This window comes from Brachyhypopomus gauderio, chromosome 3 (assembly GCF_052324685.1).
Source record: "Brachyhypopomus gauderio isolate BG-103 chromosome 3, BGAUD_0.2, whole genome shotgun sequence".
Lineage (NCBI taxonomy): Eukaryota > Metazoa > Chordata > Actinopteri > Gymnotiformes > Hypopomidae > Brachyhypopomus > Brachyhypopomus gauderio.
The window spans coordinates 14,980,434-15,003,162 of NC_135213.1; the positions used below are offsets into that span (position 1 = coordinate 14,980,434).

Consider the following 22,729-nt stretch of genomic DNA (forward strand, 5'->3'; position numbering starts at 1 on the left):
TTCACACACTGCATTCATGACGTGAGGAAAGTCTTTATTAAAGGTCAGAGGAATTCAGTGCACCATCAAGAAGTCAAAGCAGGCTTTACAAAATGAACAAAATGTTGATATTCTCATAAGACTAAGCATGACGGAAAGCAGATGGGGGTGGGGGGAGGTTGGTTGACTCAGGGGACAAAGACTTCAATGTGAACTAAATGTGAAATGCTCCGGGTAACTGATTTTAGTTGCCTTTACTTTGTAGCATGTGCATGTTTTAAATGTCATGATTACTAAAGGGAGGAACAAATTAATTGAATGTGTAACATATCTGTAATTTTTTCGATTCCACATAGCCAGCACTGTTAGTTTAATTGATCTTTTCAGCCACAGGGAACTTCACACTCCCCAAAATGCAGGAAGCAGAGGATGGAGCAGAAGCAGTTAACAACATGTTGTTCTGTCACTTACGTGTGAGTTTGGTAAGCAAAGCTGAGCTTGTGGTAGCTGGCTTATGGTTGAAGCCCAGGGATTTATTTATTGTTAGCAATGGACAAAGTGCGTGTCTCTATTAGGCCTGGACTCTGCTCCTGCATTGGTCATTGAACCATAACCCTTTGAGAAAGGTCTACACTAGAATTCCTTATACTTCAGTTGGTTGCCCCAGGTTAGTGGTCATTTCCTGACCTTTCACCTGAGTGGTTTACCTTCTACACTTTCCTATTGATATTTGTGTGAGCCAATTTATTGTCTTCATGGAAGATGACAGTACCTGTTTTAACTGTTTATCTTTTCCATAGATTTCCATAGATCTGTTTGATTTTTTTTATTGTTTAAAAATTGTTGTCTTTGGATATGGGAGGAAAATGGCTTATATTTAGTTGTGGATTTTTTTGGTGGGTTATGTGTTTGAAAACAATAAATGCATAAATATCCAACAGCAAGCCAGCAATATCAACTTCAGCTTTGATTTGATGCCATTGATTGTGAGATATAATGAGGGACCCCACTGTCCTAATCAGCCTCCCTCAGTCAATCAGTTAAAGCTGGAGAACTATAGATATCAAATAGGGATACACAGCAAGACTGGAATTTCTGAGGCAACTAATGGAAAATATCAATCTGTAAAAAATTCTAGAACTTGGAATCTTTTTGAATCAGTGTAGGTCACAAAGGATCTTTATAATGTTCTCAGATAAACTGAGAAGATACTCTCATCTCAGACAGACCCATCAGAACATCTGAATTGACTGGAGACCAGAGAACATAATTCTGTCATTTTCATTGGTTTTATTTAGTAAAAACAACACAAAACATTGAGAAAAACAAAAGTAGAATAACACAAAATGGTTAAACCATCAAACATTTAAATAATTTTGTACCAGATTTTTACTTTGTACAGTACTTTCATATACTTGTCGTAATACTCGTAATACTTGTCATAATCATATTTACACATTTGAAAGTTAATATATTAATCAGTATGACCCTTCATATGATTATTTTAGGATGGGGTATGAAAGCTTTTAACCATTTAAGCAAACTGCACATGAGCTAATAACATACTAAAGATTGTACTTTTCTAAAGAAAGTTTATGTTTTGAATAAAATTCCATACATAATAGTTTTTTAAATATCACATTAACATGCATTAAATATGGCTCATTCCCTGCATTAAATATGATGAGTAGTGTAATGTGAGACAGTCTATAAGCTCAGAAGATGTCCAGTGCATTGTCATGTTTTGCTAGGGGAATTGGCCATGATATCTCCATGACTCTCTTTACAATTGAATCTCTCCATCTGGGACTTGTGATCTTAATCCCAGAGCCTGCTATGAAAGCTGAATCCAGAGAGAAGCAGCTCACACCAGTGATGGCAGACACCTCCATTTCATCCGCACATCCATGCCAACTCTTATCCATGGCAGGGAAACCTCAAAAGCATGATGCCTTTATGGGTAGACCTTCTACCTTTCATTACACCTCCATATACTGAAGGTCTTTGAAGGGCTAATCATTAAAACACAAGCAACTTATTAACACAAAGTGAACGGCAATGCAGAGGCTATGCGGGTGATGTTAATAAAGTGCTGACCAGTAGGAAGAAACAGAGACGATGGTGCCAGGCAGGGGTTTGCCAGTCTTGGATCTGCTCATTGCTGACCTGTCAGAGTGGATCAGGCCCTGGTGCTGTTTAAACACCACCCACGGGGCCAGACCGTAGCCACCAATGAGTCAGACAGACAGGAATTCATTAGCACCTTATTTATAGCCCTTAACCCACAGACATGTTTATTGTCTTCCACTGAATACTCAATTTGATATAGTGGGGGGGGGGATGGTGTTGTGGATTCATATAACTCCTTTCTTTGCAGGACAACTACAGCCCATAAAAGCGTGCATCAGAGTTGCAGGTCCTCCATCGCTGTAGAGAACTGAGAACATCAGTTCATCAACTCAGCAGAACATCAACTCATATCATCAGTGGGATGTTTGGGGTGGAGGTGTCAAGTCAGGCTAATTTTAGGTGCTCTTAAAACATTTCACTCAAAAAAGACTTGTGTGTTCAACTTCAAGGCCTGACATGACACCTCACATTCTACAAAGAGAAGAAATATTTGAACAGCATCAAATGTTCATCAGTAAACCAAGTAGATATTTAAATATAAAGGAAAGAAAGATGTTGAGAGAAAAGAGGGGTGGAGGGGGGTATCAATGCTGTGTTGTTTATGGAAACCAGCAAACAGCTCTAAATGAAAGCATCATATCTGACTGATAACGGCCTCGTTATATACAGCGCTGGATCACGCCATCTGTTGCATGTCTATTGGGTCGTCCACTTCTGGACCAGGACAGACAAGCGCATGACTGACTGACAGGATAAAGTGTGTGTCAACAAACCTCTCAGCACTGCATAATAAGTGACAGGCAAGTCAGTCAACATAACACTGCAGCACTCTGAAAACGCAGGGCATTCAAAGACTGAAGAGAAGAAAATGTGCTCTATCGATCCAAGATTGTGTGAATGGGACAAAAACACGTCCATTACAGCGAAACGAGGAAGAGGACAGTGAGGTGAAGGGACGCCTAGCGTGGGAGAGCAAGGTCAAGAGAACGTTCGTTTGTGAGGCTCGTAGTCAAAATAGGATCCATCAAATGGCTCAGGCCTTTTCCAAAAACGAATCGTGTTAAAAGCATTTTCTCTTAATCCCACAGGAAGCCCTGCGGATGCTGCCATGTTAATCCCACCAAAGTATCTCCACAAATCCAGTAGAAAAGTACATTTTTAATCTAAAGGCTACAGTATGTTTTTTTTAGTGTGACCTTAAGACCAGTGATTTAATGACTGTAAACAAATGATTAAACTGGATGTGAGTGATCTAATGACGTTGACATAACTGAAAGAACAAAACAGTAATAATTTATTCTGAATAATTTACTAGCACATAAACACACTCAGCTATCTACAGTGTCACTGTATGTTCACCAAAGGCTAAGAAACAATGTGCCTGAGGTACACATTACACAGTAACACATTTGTTTTACAATTTACATTACACAATAACCATGACACATACTGTATAGAGTTATGTGCTTTAAGAATGTTTACAAACTCTTAGTGAACAGCATTGCTCCTCAGTAAACCAAAAGAGAAAAAATGTGATAGAATCCATGAGGTGAGAAGTTTAAGGATGACTCCTCTTGACTTGCAAAGCACTCTGCACCATGTATCTCTGTAAATGTCCATTCTGTGTCACAGACATGCAATTTACAGAACAGGAAAATGGCAGAAAATACTTCTTTGTAATCACTAGATGGGAGAAAAAATTGTCTACTTCTTTAGCTAAAGATCTACATCTATATTGGTGCCCAGTTTTCCCAGAAACCATAGCAATGGAAGATATTTCCTGACCCCTCTGCACTGTCAGGGTTTAAATATTTAACAGACAACTGCACACGCAGGTGACTCATCAAATAATTGCTTTCCATGTACATTCTCATAAAGACAGAATAGGAGAAAGCAAACTTGACACAGAGGGATGTCTGCAGATTGGCGTAGACGCTGTTCAGACGAAGCGCACGTATTATCAGCACTTCAGAGCTGTGGAGGGTTTGGGAGGTCAGACATGTTCAACGGTGGCAGAGGAGAATGGAGAAGAACCAGGCAGGTATTTAGAAGGATGTTCGCTGGCCCGTCCTGACTGGAGCACAGGCACGGACCCAGAGCTTACAACGATAGAGGGGACGGTGCCTGAGAGCATCTCCTGTTCCACCTGCCCGGAGATCCCACAGGACGGAGAAAATGTGCAAATGATTAAATGTAATTACACGATCATCTTGTACAGCTGCACTTTTCTGACCTAATCTCACATTCGCAGTCACATACTGTATCTGAGAGAAACTGCTCTCGGTGGGCGGAGTCAGACATGCCCAGCAAGTGGCTGGACTGGTACGTATCTCCACCTCCAGAAATTCATCTACATAATTGTAAGATGTTCCCACAAAGTAGCATCTTGACACTGGATGATTTGGTCAACATAAACATCTCAACAAGAATGTGAATGCTTACCGTGGCTGGTGCATAGCTGGAGTGGCTAACCTCGGCCATGGAGATGTCATCTTTATCTGCCAACGTCTGTGGTTAAGGAGTCAGTATTATAGTCAGGCCTTTTTATTCAACAAGTCCCATTAGTTACACTCAAGCAGCATAGATGAATTACATGCATGTGTAATATGTAGTATGACCACAGTCTCCTAACTCTGCATCCCAACACATCCAGCACCACCTCTATGTCATATCAAAATATTTCCTCTTCATGTTTCTTATTGTGTGGTCAGAGGATGAGAAGATGGTCTGTTGATGAGCAAACTCTCCACAACCCCCCTGAGACAGCCTCTCTGGCCATGGATCTATTTGTGGCAGATTATCTTAAAGAACAACAGATTAGAATCTGATCACAGCATGTGAATGTATGACAAATGTATTTCTTTAGCTCCTGTTCAAATCTGAACCACTTAATAATCATGTGACCACATCACATCAACCTGATCCTTGACCACATAGTGAGGTGGCCAATAAAAGGTAATTAAAATTGGTTATTTTCTCATTAAGGTTTCAGCAGCTCTTTGTAAATTAGGAATGAACCTTTTCATATAAAATATGTTTAAAAAGGATTTTAGTTAATGTCATTATGTGCAAAGCATAAAAAGCTAAATTAAATCATATTGATCTTGGCTATAGGTGCATTTGGGGTGTTGACAATGGATTTATTCAGTTTATTAACACAGAGAAGTGATTAGTGCTAATTTACTCATAGATACACTAAGTTAAACAGGGGTCATTAAGAGTTTTTCTAACATCTTATTGTGTGCCTGGTGGTCACTTATTTCTACTAGGAATGCAACCCTGGGGTGCACAGTGATTGGAGGTGACAGAAGGTGCTGTAATGTGCAATTATCAGTACACATAAGGCTTGGGAACTTGCAGGAAATCAGTAAACCAAAATGGAAAGATAAAATCTATGATTTGAGTAAAAATATGGGTCTGATGGGGGTACCTTGGAAATCTCACGCTGTGATAGCACAGCGTTAGTCTACCCCAGGTTAGTCTCCTTTAATATCATGCAGTCTAAACACTGCACAGATGCTTCACAGGCATAGCCTCCTGGGAGCAGAACCTGTATTATCCGTTGTGCAGCTGTGCCCCTTATTACATTCCCACTGACCGTTCACCAGTCTAGATGTAAAGATCCACAGGGTGTATTGCTGCTAACCAGGAGAGACACCTTGAGCACTCACACTCATACTGACGTAGGCAGAGATGGTGGTGTTCACGGCTGGGCCAACAGGACTAAGCTCATAGCTCCTGTCATAACTGTCCGACTCCTTCATCGTCCCCCTCACGGAGCAGCCGTGTTTCAGCTCGGTCGGGACCTTCCGGGCGTCGCCGGACGCCTGGCGGCCAGCCAGACGTGACGGTTCTGCCTCTGTGTTCACCGAGACCTGAAACAGAGAAGCAGGAAACACTGGAGACGGCAGCGGCCTCCCGACAGGAGAATGCGCGTGGTGGGAAGGGACGCTTGGCGAGCATGCCGACGGGGAGCTCGTACCAGCTCGCCGTTGGACGTCGTGGACAGGCGGGACTTGGTGGAGCAGTGCAGGTTGTTGCTGCATTCGGAGGCTCGGCTGGTGACCGTGGAGCGGCGCGTGGACGTGAAGCTGGTGGTGGTGGTGAAACGCTCTCCCTGCGGTACGCACAGCAGTGCACCCAGACACGGGACATACGTGGCCAGGGCAGCCCTGGCCCAGAGCGGGGGACGGCACAGACAGGTGGCATAGGAGGGAAGAGGAAGACGTTCGTTCAGTGAAGGAAAAAAAGACAAAGAATGAAATGATCATAATAAAAAAAAAACATCCTGATAGGTCCTGAGGGCCTATCTGGGTAAATCCGTCGTGGCTTACATCGACGGCATTCTGATTTATTCCAGGTCCCGGGACCAACATGTGCGTGACGTGCGAGCTGTCTCGAGCACTTTCCTGCGCAATTAACTGTATTGCAAGCTAGAGAAGTGTGAGTTTCACCTCACCGAGGTAAACTTCCTAGGCTACATCATATAGGTCAGGGTGCCATGCGCATGCAACCAGGCATGGGGGAGGCTGTGATTGGGAGGAAAAGGCCCAAGACGTTCCGCAAGCTCCAGCGGTTTCTGGGGTTTCTACCGGTGCTTCATCCGATCACTGAGCACCCTAGCTAGGCCCCTTACTGACCTGCTCTGCGGCGGAGCACACTGTATAAAATGGGGAGACGAGGCAGGACTTTCCAGGACCTAAAAGCAGCATTTGCCTCAGCCCCCCATTCTCTAGCAGACAAACCCTAATCTCCCGTTCTTTGTTGAAGTAGATGCCTCCGGTGTAGGAGCGGGAGCTGTCTTGTTGCATTGGAGTAATAAGAAAAGCAGCCTGCGTCTAGTGGCCTATTACTCCAAAAGGCTCACTCCAGCGGAGAGAAATGATGGGGTAGGTGATAGGGAGCTGCTGGCCATGAAGCTCACACTCGAGGAGCGGAGACACTGGCTGGAGGGAGCGCGGCACCGACCACAAAAACCTGGAGTACCTCCATAACACCAAGTGGATGACCTCCAGGCAGGCTCGGCGGTCACTCTTCTCCTCCCGGTTCACGTTCACCGTATCGTATCGGCCGGGAGAGAAGAACACGAGGGCGGGCCGCGTGATCCACCGTGCCAACCCGCACCTTCAGTGTCCTGCGAATCGTTTACATGTACCGCTGAAACAGCGGAGAGAGCTGGTACGCTGGGCGCACACGTCTCTGGGCACGGGCCACCCAGGGAGTGCGCACACCGCTCAACTGCTTGGAGCTCTAACTGGTGACCGGCTATGCACAAGGACATTAACACCTATGTCGCCTCCTGTGCAGAGTGTGCATGCGGTAAGCTGCTCCACCCTTCCTACACCAGCACGTCCGTGGTCTCACATGACTATTGACTTTGTCACAGATCGGAAGGATATACTGACATCCTGGTGATAATCGACCGGTTCTCCAAGACGGTTCGCTTCCTCTTGTTGCCAGGTCTACAGCCTTGGAGACAGCTGACCTCCTCTTCCGGCATGTGTTTAGGCAGTTTGGACTGCCAGAAGTGTCCGACTGGGGGGGTCCAGTTTAACGCACGGGTATGGAACGGTAAGACTCACGTCAGGCAAGCCAAAAGGCAAGCAGAGTGAGCTAACCAGGAGCTCATATGGTTCTTTAGGGCATACTGCCGTGAGCACCCTAGTACCTTAGTAGTCTTACCTGGCGTGGGCTGAATTCGCTCACACATGCCGGGACGGGACTCGCGCCTTTCGAGTGTGTGTGCTTGGTTATGAGCCTCCGCTCTATCTATGGAACTCGCCAGCATCGGACCGACCGGCTGTCAAAGAGTGGTGCCGGAGGAGCGAGAGTGTGGGAGGAAACGCATCAGCGGCTACGGGCAGCCATTGCAGTGTATAAGCGGAAAGCAGACCGGAGAAGAGGAGACACAGCCACCGAACCAGAGATAAGGTCTGGGTGGCCGGGTGAGACCATGTAGTAAGTTAGACGCTAAGCATGCCGGCGTACATCGTGAGAACTCTATTGGACTCGGGGAGGCGAGGAAAGTGCCTGCAGTATTTAGTGAACTGGGAGGGCTACGGTCCAGAGGAGCTGGGTCCTGACCTCCCAGATCTTGGACCTCACACCGATCTCCTCCTTTCACCGGGAACATCCCAATAGTCATGTTAGGCCGGGCCGGTTCCACCGACCCACTTCCACACACTCCACCTCCCGGACACTCCCACTCTCCCTGTTACCTAGCTACTAATCAGCACTAATCAGTCATTTCACTCACGAGCACTGATTATCCCTCGCCCCTGTCACACTTAGAGTTAAGTTAGAGAGAGACATTTCACTATGGAGATGGACATTAAACTAAACACGGCACCACCTCTGGTGTCTGCTGCTTCTGTCACCCCCTCACAGTGAACAGTGATCATACATTGTAAACAAGGCTCTGCAGCTTGGTCACACTTGGTTATTGCATTGATTACAAGCAAAGCTTGTGAAGATGCACATATTAAGCCTTATTATAGTCAAAATCATTCAGCACCATCATTATTATTATTATTATTATTATTATTATTATTATTATTATTATTATTATTATTATTATTATCACATCTAGAGCGGGGCTGACATGCCACTTCCTGCCACAGCAGTGCAGTACCTGTATTTGGGGTGGGTGATGGCGTAGATGATGGGGTTGTGGATGGCTGAAGCCTTGGCAATGACAGCAGGTACAGAGTTCATATAGGGTGTGAGTATGTCCGCATAGCTGAAGAGAAAATAATAATCACATTACACATCACTGCATTATTTCACAAACCTGCATGGCTTTGTAGACTTGTACAGAAAGGGGGGGGGGGGGGGGGGGGGTCTGTTCTTTTTTGAGGCACATCCTACCTCAAACTTGCTTTGGAGGTCAGGGATTAAACAGCAAAACAAGTTAATGAGTTTTCTATATGTACACAGTACAGTGCACCAGTGTATTAATTAGATTGTCAAAGACATTTAGTAGAAATTTATTCCAGTTACATTTATTACCACTTTTAGAGTAGAAGATGTTAGGTAAAGTTTGTCATTTCATAATTTGTCTTTTTCTAGTCAGCAATAATTTTATATCTTGCACAATAACATAAAGCATGAAATATGACAAACATTCAAAATTAACATAGAAATTAACATTTATTTAACACAGAAATTAAGAAAATGTCCTGAGGAATTACAGTCTACTGCCAGTTCCGCTTCAAGCACAGTTGACTATTTCCGTTTATTATACCATAAACTCAGGATTTTTACTAATTTGTAAACTTTGCGAGATGCTTCACCACATATATACCTAAATAAGATAAATACAAAAGATTAATTAAGAGGAAGCACAATAAGGCACAGGTGTGTGATGATTTCATAAGTTGGTGACTCGGGCGAGAGCTCAGGGCTGTGACTGACATGTGGGGTGTGTGCTGTGTGTTGGATTCTGGCTGGGGAGTGACACCATGCTTGGTGAATGAGAACTCTAGGGCCTGTGACACACTCATGATGTCTCCCCCTGCTGGCAGCCTTTGTCACACAGAGGCTTTTCCCACATGGCTTTTTGTTTATATCTTGATCATGTGTTTGTCTCATGGTTATTGTGTTGCTTGCCACGCCTCTTCCCCAGGCGGTGTGTGTCTGCCTCATTGGCTCCACCCCCTGGGTCTTATGTAATTATGTGACTCCTGTTTGTGTGACCATCGTTGGACATTAATCTTGTGTTGGCTTTCAATATTTATTGTTAATGCGGTTTTATGTTTAGTTAAATTTTTGTTTCTTTCATTAAATTCTCCTTTCTGTCTGCAGAGTCTTATCTTCTCTTCTTTATGATGTAACTTATGCTATGTCCAGGCCTTGAGTCTCATTTTCAGAAAGAATGGAACATTCTTCTACAGAATACATATAAAGGTCTTGCATTCAGCTGAACACACAGTGCAGTACAATGAGGAAACGGTGATTCTCACCCAGCAAAAGCAGTCAGAGCCACGCAGGCATAGGGGGACCAGGAGATGACATACAGCAGGATCACGATGAGGGCCACTTTGGCCATCTTCCACTCACTCTTCATGCGGTTGAACTTTTTTAATGAGTCTTTGGCGGAGCCTCTGTCCCTATCAATTTTCTCCACAGCACTGTAAAACACACACACACACACACACACACACACACACACACACACACACACACACACACACACACACACACACACACACACACACACACACACAAAAGTACTTTACACAAGCTATACAAGCTGCATTTACATAAGTAGTAATCACTCTAAATGATGGAATATTTGGTATTTCATATGTATGGCCTGCACAGTTCAGTTCACTGCCTCCTATGCTCCCCTGGAGCTGCTGTCTAGATGAAGAGGGTGGCAGGGACAAGACAAGCAGAACTGACCTTGTGGTGTTCCTAATGGCGCGGAAGATGCATGAGTAGCAGTACATAATAACAAACAGGGGGATGAAGAACACGAAGACGAAGAGCATCATGGTGTAGGCGCGCACGGACGGAGTAAAGGTTACATAGTCCCACGTGCAGGATGTCAGCAGACCCTCAGGAACATAAGCACCTAGGAGAACATCATGAGAACATCAGCCCTGTTGTTGAGCAACATCATTTGAAGTGAGTAAAAACCATTTACAATGTATTCAGCCATTAATTAAATATGCCACGATTGATCATTTTGGCTGAATTGTACATAAATGTTTGAACTAGAGACTATAGCTTTTTTTGACTGTTAACCCTGGAGACTTTCTCAGAGTTGACAATCTTTACTGTGTCTAATAAAATTGTCTAAAAATATTATTATTATTATTATTGTTGTTATTATTAAAATACTGCAAATGTCTGCAAGAATCTGACTTTCAAAATGTCCTTATATTTTTTTGGGTTTATGATATTTGTGTGTGTATGTGTGTGTGTGTGTGTGTGTGTGTGTGTGTGCGTGTGTGAGAGAGAGAGAGAGAGAGAGAGAGAGAGAGAGAGAGAGAGAGAGAGAGAGAGAGAGAGAGAGAGAGAGAGGGAGAGAGAAAGAGAGGGCACTCACTCCATCCAAAGAAGGGAGGAAGGCTCCAGCCCATGGTGTACATCCAGGCAGCAGTGAGGATGATGAGGGCACGTTTGTGTGACATCTTGCCGATAGAGGTCAAAGGTCGAGTTATAACAAAGTATCGATCCAATGCGATAATCATGAGTGTGATCATTGAGCAGATCCCAAACATAGCACCACAGAATGCATACAGCTCACAGGCTGTGGGAGGGGAGAGAAATAAAAAGAGATTCACTCCAACTCCAATATTTTTGATGATTATATGTCACCTCTAGCCATTGTACTTATGTTCATTGATTCAACATGGAAATCTCTCCAAAAAAAAGAGAAATCATCAAAGTCAGATCTATACATCAAAGTCCCCTGTGTTAACAGCTAGAGTGTGGGTCAGCTGGACCTATGGCAACACTGCAGTTGTTAATTCAACACTGGGGATCCCAGTTTATGTTGCCTCAATCAAAATGGAAACGCCACTTCTAGTAAACAATGTATATACATAAACAACATTAGAATGTTAGTATTGTGAATTAGTATACAATATTAGAATGTTAGTATTCGGAATTAGAATTTAACATTAGAATGTTGGTATTTTCGGTTTACATGATTAAACCCACAATTTGGAAATTGCAATTTTGCAATTTGTAAATAAAGCAAACATAATCTAACCTTGGTAAGAAAGCTACTGCTATTAGGGAGTATGGGTGTTTTTTTTCTAAGATCCTTCCACTCTGTACTATAGAGCACAGACAAAAATTTTTGCTTAACTACAGGAGCAAAATAATGTATTCCTGACTCTAGTAACACATTGGGCATTGGCACAAGCAGCCATACTGTTTTATGTGATAGATGCGTGTGATGCCTCTATAAATATATGTAAAGCACAGGTAGTAGGCATCTTGTGGTTTCTGAACACTGCCTCAAGGTGAGGTGGTGTGCAGATAGATCCTGTCTTCTCTGTGAAGGGAAGTCACAACTATACTAACATTGAGTGTCACATGCACACTCGATGCACACTGATGAATTTACCTTCAGTACTAACAGTTTGAGTACAAACTGAGAACAAAATAGGGAAGGAAACACAGGGAGGGAGGGAGAGAGAGAAGAGAGAGAGAGAGCAGACAGAGATGAGCAAGAGAGAAGAATGAAGAGAGAGAGGAGACAGAGAGAAGAGAGAAAGAGAGAGAAAGAGAGGGGATTAGTAATTTCCAATTGACCTGGCATCAAAGTCAGACTCTCACTTCTTTGATCATCCAGTAACCATGTCACTTCAGACAGGAAATGTTTAAAGGTTTAAGAACTGTATGGTCTAGTGGTGAAGAAAGTCTCCACAATCAATCCAGCTAATGTAATATGTGCTTAATATTGAACATTTCTTTAATGCAACTCATAATACCACAACATCTGGTTTCAAATTTCAATAACTTGAAATGTTGAACCTGTTGTCACAGGTTGAGGACAGACAAACAGTAGGAAACAGAACATTTGTGTAGGCATCAAAAATATTTTCACATTTCTACAATTGAGAAATTCATAAAGTTTCATCACTACGAACTTTGCTTCTTTGGCAAAACATTTAAGGCTGTTTTACTAGATTTTCCAGTTTAACTATATTTTAATTGAGTTTAACAGGTACTTCACTGACAGAGCAAAAAAATTGTTTTGAAATATTAAATATTAAACATTATGAAAAATAGGTAATAAGTTAGATATTCTCTCATATTGGTAGAATATGTTATTAATTGTATGTATTAATATAGTATTAAATAAACTTTTGTCATCCAACTGGATAAATAAAATTAATTTAAAAAGATATAGATAAAAACATAGTTTTATAATTTTACACTTGCCCCAAGAAAAGAACAAATACAATTGAAAGGGTAATGTGTGAAGCTTAGAATGGCTACCCTAAGAGAAAATGCAGTTGAAACATCACACTGTAATTCCTTACAGAATCTGTAAAAACTAAGTTTAGGCTAAACAAACAGACTGGGTTACTGGGATCACAAAATAATTCAAAATTTTAAAGATTTATTGTAATTATTCATTAGTCCACAGCTACATTCAGCAAAAAAGCTGAAATTATCAACTTTTTAATGACTGTAATTTGTAAATCACTAGCAATATTTTCATTTAGAAAACAATATTACAGGATTGTGGCTGTTATCTCAGATAGAGACAAAAAGTACTCCTTCATATTAAATATCATAGATAAGACCAAAGACTCAAACAGCCAAAGAAACGATAAACGTAAAGGTGGCTTCACATCAGTACGAACCATCACACACAATGTCATACACACAAGGGTGTGTAAGTAATTGTCGGGAATGATTCAACTGACCTCTGACCTTAATGTGCAGAAAAACTCAAAGGTTCCCATATACTTTCAACATCATTCAGCTGGTGTATAGGGACTCAGTGCAAGAATAGAGAAAGAGGAGGAAGCATTCTCGCTATCTGAAGTCCTTTATCATATCAGCTCCCCTTGAGTTGACAGAATCCTATCTAGTCGCTGAAGGTTTGAGGGTAGTTTCTCAAACATCAGCCTCTTTATCCATGCATCTGCCATAGAAGCTCTGATGGCCTTGGAGTGAGCGATTACAGGAGATGAAAGAAGAGTGTGAATAAGCTCACTGTATGTATGGCTGACTGTGAGATTACCTTTCTCACCAAAGATCCATCTCTTGTGCATGCTGGTGATGAAGAAGGTGGGTGTCTGAGTGACGCACATCAGGAGGTCGGTGATGGCCAGGTTAATGACAAACATATTGGCAGGGGTCCTTAGACTTCTGCTCCTGTAAGAGCACATGCAGAAATGGACGAGAGATGGTGAGAGTGAGCGGTGTGGTTTTGACACCAGTCAGGTTGGTGCATTCTGGCTAATCCTCTGGGACCCGTTAGGCAAATTGCTGGTTAGACGGTTGGGTACAGGGAGGGGGGAGTAGACGAGGTGCTTTCAGACTGTGATTAACGTCATGTACAGTGGCACCAAGTCCTTGGGCATAAGCGACCTCTGTGTACCTGAGGCTGTGACAATGCTTTAGCTTATTCCTACAATTAGAGAACTGTCAAATGCATGAGCTCCGTGGTTAAAACACTGAGATTTTCCTTTGGAATGCAGATGAAATTCTGGTTGACCAACTCTTATGTAAGAAACCTGTAGACCTTCATCCTACGAGGTTAGACATATGACGGCTTCCCTAACTGGACTTATCCACAATAATGTTGTACTCTGACACTCTACCTCATACTGCTTTCACTCATATTGGTTCAGTGTCATTTGCAGCATCATTTTTTAGGTAATTGTGTACTTTTTCCAGGCATACATTCTCCTTGGGTGTAGGTTAATAGGTGTGAGCACAGAAAAGATTCCCCCAGACTTACTTGCAGAAGGCGTATATGACTAGGAAGTTACCAACCATCCCAGTGATGCCAATGACGAAGATAACGCAGCCAATAGTGTAGTGGGCGTGGTCTGGAACATCCACAGTGGGAAAAGGTCTCGCAACATCCTGAACCATAGCCGCCTGTGAAGACAAGCGGAGTGCATGTAAGACATCAAAGAGTCAGGGTTCGCCATTGTGGCCTGGGCAGATCTGTGGACTCCTTGACAGCGAGTCGTGTGTTCCTCAGCCAAGTTCGGCTGGCACAGCGACTCTTACAGTGCTGCAGCAGGACCGTGGTCCCGCAATGGCAGAGATTTGTTCATAGACATAAGCAAAAGCTTTTATGACACTGGAGGCAACATTTGGGAATACGCACAGCTCCCAGGGCTGGCACAGAGGGCCTGCGCTACAGGACACTGCAATTAGGACAGCCAGTGCAACAGTTCCAGCACTACAGCATCTGTGTCTCCCAGTGCCACTTTACCCATCTGCCTGTCCATCCATGCATGAGCTGTTCTATTGATCTTGCCTTGCCCGGGCTGAACTGGGGGTGGGGGAGCGGGGGCAGGCACACGCTTATATTTCCAAGCTTGCAACATCTGCATTGTGAGGTACGCTGCAGAGGACTGGTGTCACTGATCTGTACACCACAGAATGAACGAGTTCATAATCTCACTCTGTATTACCATCTTTGGGTTTGACAAAACTAGATTAGGAAGATGGACAGAATAAATATGTTTCAGCTTTTTTTATTTTTATTTTTTGTACTTGTGTGAGGAATTCATGTCAAGAAAGCACCAAAAGTTCTAAGATTAAGGCAAGCATACAGAAGGTGACATTTATAGTATTGAATTTTATATTTGCTTCACTGTGGGATAATCGGTAGATACAGTTCACTGTAGGAAAACTGGTATATACAGTTCACTGTGGGAATCAGTAGATTCGGCCCACATGTGGGATGTAACAGGTAGCAATAGGCAGGGAATATGTGCTCATGGTTATAGTTGTTAATAAACCGTTTAATAAACTCTTTCTTAATTGCATGAATGCATCTTGTGCGTCTCAACATGCCTCATGTGATTTCATTTCTGTCTTCTTTGTAAGAGTGGGTTCATCCTAGATTCATATTTCAATAAGACATGTGTATATATATAACCCTTATGACAATTTAAACAAATGGAAAATGGCAGAATGCATCTCATTACATGACAAACATGAGTTAGGATCAAGAGGGTTCCAACATCACAACTTCTCTTTCCTACCTTTGCAGTACTAAAATACACCGAGATCAATGGGTAATGCATTTTAGAGCAGGCAGAATCTGTTTGAATTTGAACAAAATTGTTTTAAATGGACTGCTGACCAGTGGCTGCTTTGCATGACCCTGAATCACAGCATGACACTGCTCCATCTGCAGAACTGTACCTACTGGTCTCCACCTGCAACTCCACGTCTCATCCTCAACCTCAACCCTGAGTTCTTCCCCTCCATGTTTGAAGGCTTGCTAAAATTGCATTTAAGATCATGTTAATCTGGGTTAAACCAATCAGCTGAGAGGATATAGGGGGAGATTGTGATTGGTTGCATGTATGGAAGGAAGAAGGAAGCAGACTGAGATGGAAGATTCTAGATGCTTGGCAATATTTTTTCAGTCAAGACAATCAACTAGAATTTAGCCTATAACAACTTAACCCAAAGTCCCAGCCACAATTTAACAGGCTTGGGCATTTACTGCTTAGTATTTAGACTAATTGGCTCTGCTCTATCATGTCTGAGCTGTGAAAGCAGGAGTTTCCCAAGGTCTGTGGTGTGGAGGCAACAGGGCACTGAAAGCTTTAACTCGCTCCCTTGTTTGAAGGCACTTTTCACTGGTGACATCCCATTAGACATCAGTGTTGATCCTTAGCATCCATCCTAAGAGAGCAGAGACAGACTAACCTGTCTGAGCCCACGGTGAGCAATGACATAAATGTGTACCTAAAAAAACACTCCCGTCTAGTATCTTCATGTTGTAATCTTCCAGTTCCCATACCTCTCACCCAAAGGTCCATCTGAGGAGAAGGTACTCAAGTAAGTTTCGAATAAAATTTCTGTATTTTTGTTTGGTTAGCCACTCAGAGGCAAACAGGTAAAATATTGACCCAAAATTTGTCTCTAGTCCTTATTTCTAGAAAGCTGGAGAAAATCCAGACAGGCTTTCGTGATGACTTGTTTAATCCCCAGATGTCAGTGATATTAAAGGCTTGTCTTTTAGCTTTATTGATAAGGGATTAGAGATTAGTACACAGAGGCACACGCTGTCACTATGGGGACAGCTCTGCTGAAAGCAATTGTGCAACTTCACCAGTGTTGCCATTACTCAGACGCAGGCTGGGCCTCACGACAGACAGCCTCCTCAGTACGGCACACGGGGCTCATGTAGCTGCGCTAGCGTGGTGGTTCAGGAGGAAGGTGCGACTCCGCCTTTCCTGCGGTCTTTAGCTATCAAAAAACGTAGCTGACAAAAGTTACGATTTGAGAAACCACAAGATATTCCTCTCACATCGCATCTTGTCTTAGTGATTCTGAAAAGTCGTTTTAGAATCTTAAAAGCCGTCTTATATTTGATGCAAATCCTTTTATATCATTGATCATATCTTATGGAATATGTTCGCAAGCATAGAGACTTTAGTCATTCCTGACATACAAATGCTATGAAGCATGTGTGTACTCACTAAACAAATAAACAGAGATTCTGCAATAAAAGTCTTTCATCTGATTTTTCCCAGAAGTACTCCAGGAGAAGCTTAAGAGCCCATCCCTCTGACTTTCCTGTGAAGCGTTAGAGAGCTTGGAGACACCCCTGGTTTGTAGGGTGGAGCATATCAGTTCTCTTTTGCAGCTGAGTTTAATGTCCTAATTTGTGACAATAAATGAAGCAATGCAGTAATTTCTATGTGCTCTAGCTCAACCAACTGTTCACTGGGGGACACAAACACAAACCTTGATTAAGGTCAGTCATTTCTGTGTATTGAATGCAGACCTGTACAGAGGGGTGTGTGGTTCACTGGCAAGAAAATGCACAGATAAACTGAACTGTGACCTGTGTGTGTGAATTAAACCTGGCTGTACCTATGTGCAAGGTGTGGGGTTGTCTGGCAGAAATGGCATCATTTCCAGTGTAGAATGGTAATGGAAAACTGCTTAACTGAGATATCATTACACACATGCAGAAGCATTCTTGAAAGTCAAGTCCTTGTTCTATCTTCAAATTGAAACTTGATCATGACAAAATTGTACTGTTCCACCTTTCCACATTCTTAAGAGGTGCTAGACTACTGTTTCAGTAGTGTATCAAAACACTGAAAACCATATAAACAAGAACAGCACGAGAAACCTCACCTGGCCCCCTGCAGTCAGCACAGGTGTCAGTGGTTTTACTAACGTTAAGGCCAGAACTGTGCTATACTGAACAATAAAATGATCATATTTAGGCTACTATATTTCTTTGGTGGTGGGTGGGGACGTTGGATGTGCAGGATTTATGTCATATCATCTAGGTCAATAAAACAGATGTAACATATTGTGTCTGGCCTAATTCACTGCAGTTGTTGGTGAAGCGTTAGGAGTATATTAGCCTCTGTAATGACCTCAAATGAAGAGGCTTTATGAATTCAAATGCATTATTTATTATCACATTTGTTTAATTTTATATTTCCATTCTTATATTTCTAAAGGCGTAGGCTTTTCCCCCAAATTGGGTAGGGGAGACGTACTGGACTCTAAAGGCAGAGACTTAAAGAACACAGGCTGTAAATCTTTGCTAACGCCACTGACCATTAGCCTACAATATTATTAAACTAGTTAAACCATCAAGTTCTTTGTTTTGTCTCATGTATAAAACTGAGACACTGAATATTAAATTTCTATTGATTTTAGATATTTCATCAAAGTTATTGATTACAACATTACATCCGTTGACATCTGTAATCCCTGGAACATTCCACCGCTGCTGAATATATGCTGTATATATAATAATATTATATATAGAAAATATATGTATTAAAGCTAAACTTCATGGCGAAATGTCTTCGCGTGTAACTTTCAGCGGGACACGAACCTTCATTGAACGTGAGGCTCGTTAATTCTTCCCATCTAACGCGCATTTATCATTTAACTGCGTGTAAGACGGGATGTTCTGCAGAACACATCTCCATCCTCCAATCTACCTGACAACTGCAAAGAAAAATGTTATATACCACTTTAATGATCTTCAGTAATCTTGAGCAGGGGCGCATGTCGGATACGAGCTACCCACACGTTGATATAATTACATACACAACGTCTTTAAAAAGGGAAGTTCAGCTGTCTTTAGGTAGGCTACTGTTAAAAGTGATATTGACTTACAGAGAAACGTTACAGAGAAACTTTACATTTCACTTTTGTCATACTGCTTTGCCAGTATGCCAGTAGAAAACAACAACAAAAAACGAAAACAAATCAACAACATCAACAACAACAAAAGCGTTTCAAGAAGCCATCGCGTGAAGAATACGATGGTCTTACCGAAGTCGCGAGCGCGGGCTGCTCTATCCTCACCGCGCTGTGATTCCACGGCACAGGCGTCTTCCCTGAGCTGGGCACCCCCGTGCTGACCGAAGCGCTCATCGTGGAGATGGCAGGAACACAGGTAGAAGTTAAAAAAATAATAATAATCAGGTCGTCTGTTTCAGTTTTGGAAAGTTTCCCATTAAAAAGTGGAAAAAGAAAAAGTGTGTTTGGAAAACGATATTCGTCGTCTCCTAGAGATCAGTAGAAATCAGTTAACAGGACCCCGCTATGCATGTGATCACCTGGTTAGTGTTCAAAGAACATGTGCAGGGAGGCTTTGGTTAGGCTAACTCAAGCACTCTGAATTCAGCTAAGCCATTCATATCCCCACATCCCCATATACTGTAAGCCTTCATGCTCACTGGTTTCATGAGTGTCTATGTGCCAGAGTGTTTATATGTGTATATGTTTCTGTGTGTGAGTGAGTGACAGAGAGAGAGAGACTGAAGGGGGGGCACTCCACCCAAAGAAGGGAGGAAGCCTCTGGTGTACACTCACAAAGTATCCATCAGGTGTAAAAGTCATGAGTGTGATCTCTGAACACATCTCAAACAGTGCACCACAGAATATCCAGAGCTCTGTGCATAGATAAAAATGTGTTAAAACAACCAGAATTCAATTAAGCCACTAAACCATTCATATCCCCACCTGCAACATATGATAAACCTGCATGCCCAGATTGACAGAAGAACTAGCTCCTGCTACGGGAATAGTTAACTAGCCAGTTTACACCTTGCTTTGCTCACCTCAAGAAAGAACTCAAGGTCATGTGCGCAAGGTTTTGTTGTATGTACAGATCACACGTAGCAACATAACGTGAGAGGTACGCCCTCACAGCTGGGGGAAATGATTAAAGCTATCCCATGGGTCTAAAATGTACCAGAACCCGTGTTACAATACAGCTTGTGTTGGTCTTGAAAAGGAATCCCTTCAGGCGCTAAATAGCAAACAAATATGCAAATAAGCAGACAAGAATTCATGGTTTATGGCAGGAACCAGGGAATATGAGGTGAGCAGAGGTTCACACAGTAAGACTTTGTTGGAGGCCCATGTTCCGTGTTGCTGTCTAAGCGTTCTGTGCGTGAGTGCTTGTGCTGTGCGTCCTCGAGGTGTCTCCTTTCTGCTCCAGTTCTGTTACTGTTCTGTCTTTAATGTCATAAGACTGTTGCTCAGTGTGCAGGCAATGCCATGAGTACATCGAGATGGAATTCAGAAAGCAGAAAGGCTGCTTGAAAATCATTTCCGAATGTCAAATATGCAGTCATGTGTTAATCATGTTTTGTGAGGGTTGCCCAGCCAGGGTCACGGTGAAGTCCATTGCAGTATCTTACAAAAGATTAACGCTGAGCTGGGGGATTCGAAGCAGCTCAATCCCACTGGGAAATACAAGCATTATTTTCACTACAGGTTTTGGTTCTTACAGCCTGTAAGTCCTAAAAAAAAGCCAAATTGCTAAACAGAGCTTAATAAAAAAAGGAGGCAACAGACATCAATCTACATATTCTCGGAAAGAATGAAAAGACAGGTGAAAGGTTGGGACCAAAATGAGAATGATAAGGTAGAAAGCTAAATAAAGTAATCAGACATGACAGTACACCATGACGATGAACTGCGTGGTGATATAATCAAGTCCTCATGCTTACTCTTACTGTTATGGCATGATCACTTCCACTTCAGGTCTCACCCAGCGTGTTGCCCGAGGCTGCTGCACAGGCTGTAGCAGGTGTTTAAAACCATAATATATATTAAAACATTTTGATTTTTGAATACATCAAAGTTGTACTAAAATGGCATTTTATGGATCACTGAGCTATCATATATTATAAAATTAATGTAAACCATATCAAGTTTTTATAATTCAGAAGCTAGCTGGTGTTTTCACTGATTTCTTCAGGTTCTCCCTGGTGTAGGCAGCTGTCCCTGCATCCTTCAAATCATTGGCTATCAATTCAGTGAAGAGGTGATCAGTCATGAGCAAGGTGCCATCTTCACACTCCATCACTACGGACACTGGTCCCTGAGGTACGTATAATTTCGCCCCTCCCCCCGCACACAAATGACTGCATTACTAAAAATCACAGCAATTACATCATCAAACCTGCCAATAACACCATGACCACGGGGATAATCACCATCAATAATCTGACTGACAAAAGAGAGGTTGACAAAACCGCTAACATTAGGATGTACATGTACAGCATGTTTCAATGACTCAGGACGCCTTAGGTGGTTCAAACTCAAACATTTAAGTAAAACAGCCTTTGTTCTAATTCAAGAGCTTTTCAAATGAGTTCCCTGGTAGTCTCATAAGTACCGTAGTGTGGTCTCTCAAAGCCACGTAATTAAGCAGAAAACTAACAACAAATGAAATGCACGTGAAATGCAGCATATAGCAATATGTAATTCACATCTTAAAAGTGCACTGCATTGCATTTAACACATGAACACATGATCATAAGACCCCCCCCCCCCCCCCCCCCCATTCCTTCTGGATGGCAGTGTTTTAAAGTTTGGAACTTTTGAGATGATTGCAATCATATCACCAGCTATCTAAACATATTTAGCAATTCCACTATTATGACAACAGTAAAAAATTGTTTCTTAATGTAACATGGTGCAAAGGGCAAAGACCGGCACATTGGTTAAGTATGGCTAACTCTCAGTGTACTTCTCCTTTGTGTGACGAGCGTAATCCCCTTTGAGAAAAAACTACTAGCATTTATACCCTGATTATCTACAGATGTGTGCTGGCCTTTGTTACCACGTGTTGTTCTTACAAATAGAGAGAACTTCACTGCGTAAACTTCTCAAATCAGATAATCCAGAGCAAACTAACAAAGAAAGCCTACTAAGTTATTACTCTTCGTTACACTCCATTATGTAATGACATCTACCAATAGAACATTAAAAAAGCTGCAGTTATCTGGACACAGATTAAACCTAGTCATGGACTAAGATACAGGGCCATACTAGAGACATAGCCCTGGAATTGTTTTAATCCATGTTATGCTTAATTTAGGTCTGGAGAAGTGATCCTTAAGGCTTAAAACTTTCATATTAGAACCAAGCATAATATGCATCCTGATTCTCTGGAAACCTTGTGAACATCAGTGCAATTAATTAGGTAACTATTTCCTCTATGTTTTATAGTACACCACAGCTACAGTTATGGTGCTTCTGAGGTTCTTCTGAGGTTCTAGAAGGTGAAACCAGAAGAAGTTCAAAATAGTAGGTGTACAATAAAATAACATTAATTCCATGGGGGTCTAAAGGCCTGAGATTGAAGAGTGTTTATTCCTCACTTCATTCTTAACACAGCAACATCTGGAAATTCAAACACATGCAACAATAATGCAGTGTCCATTACCATTAAACAGCCATATCACTGGAAACAGCAAATCATTCATTCTAATGGTTTCAAAAATGTACAACTAAATGATCAGCAAATCTTCGCTTCGTCTTCGTCTACAGGTGATTACATCTCGTGGAACCGAATCCAGGGAGTAACTGTGGTGTACTGTAGTTAACCATGTAGACACAGTACAGATCTATCACATGAAATGTTTTTATTCACTTAATGAATGTAGCAGCT

General features: G+C 42.2%; 1 protein-coding gene and 1 long non-coding RNA gene across 3 annotated transcripts; one reads left to right on the forward strand and one right to left on the reverse strand.

The window, feature by feature from the left end:
- Positions 1–1,508: 1,508 nt before the first annotated feature.
- opn4b (opsin 4b) lies at positions 1,509–19,844 on the reverse strand. 2 transcript variants are annotated; one of them, XM_076999737.1, is made up of 13 exons: positions 19,786–19,844; positions 19,636–19,715; positions 19,093–19,189; positions 14,546–14,688; positions 13,823–13,956; positions 11,162–11,365; positions 10,513–10,684; positions 10,071–10,238; positions 8,741–8,848; positions 6,092–6,281; positions 5,781–5,984; positions 4,552–4,617; positions 1,509–4,255 (listed from the first exon to the last, which is right to left on the reverse strand). In XM_076999737.1, exons 2-13 carry the CDS (start codon positions 19,644–19,646, stop codon positions 4,103–4,105), a joined length of 1,650 nt encoding a protein of 549 aa, XP_076855852.1. In that variant the 5' UTR covers positions 19,647–19,715; positions 19,786–19,844; the 3' UTR covers positions 1,509–4,102. The 2 variants fall into 2 exon arrangements, with proteins under 2 accessions (XP_076855852.1, XP_076855853.1); XM_076999738.1 differs by lacking the exons at positions 19,636–19,715; positions 19,786–19,844 and having other exon boundaries at positions 19,093–19,481.
- On the forward strand, positions 18,811–22,585 carry LOC143510417 (uncharacterized). Its single transcript, XR_013129976.1, has 3 exons — positions 18,811–19,216; positions 21,032–21,159; positions 22,288–22,585. It is a non-coding gene; the product is annotated as an uncharacterized LOC143510417 (long non-coding RNA).
- Positions 22,586–22,729: the final 144 nt, after the last annotated feature.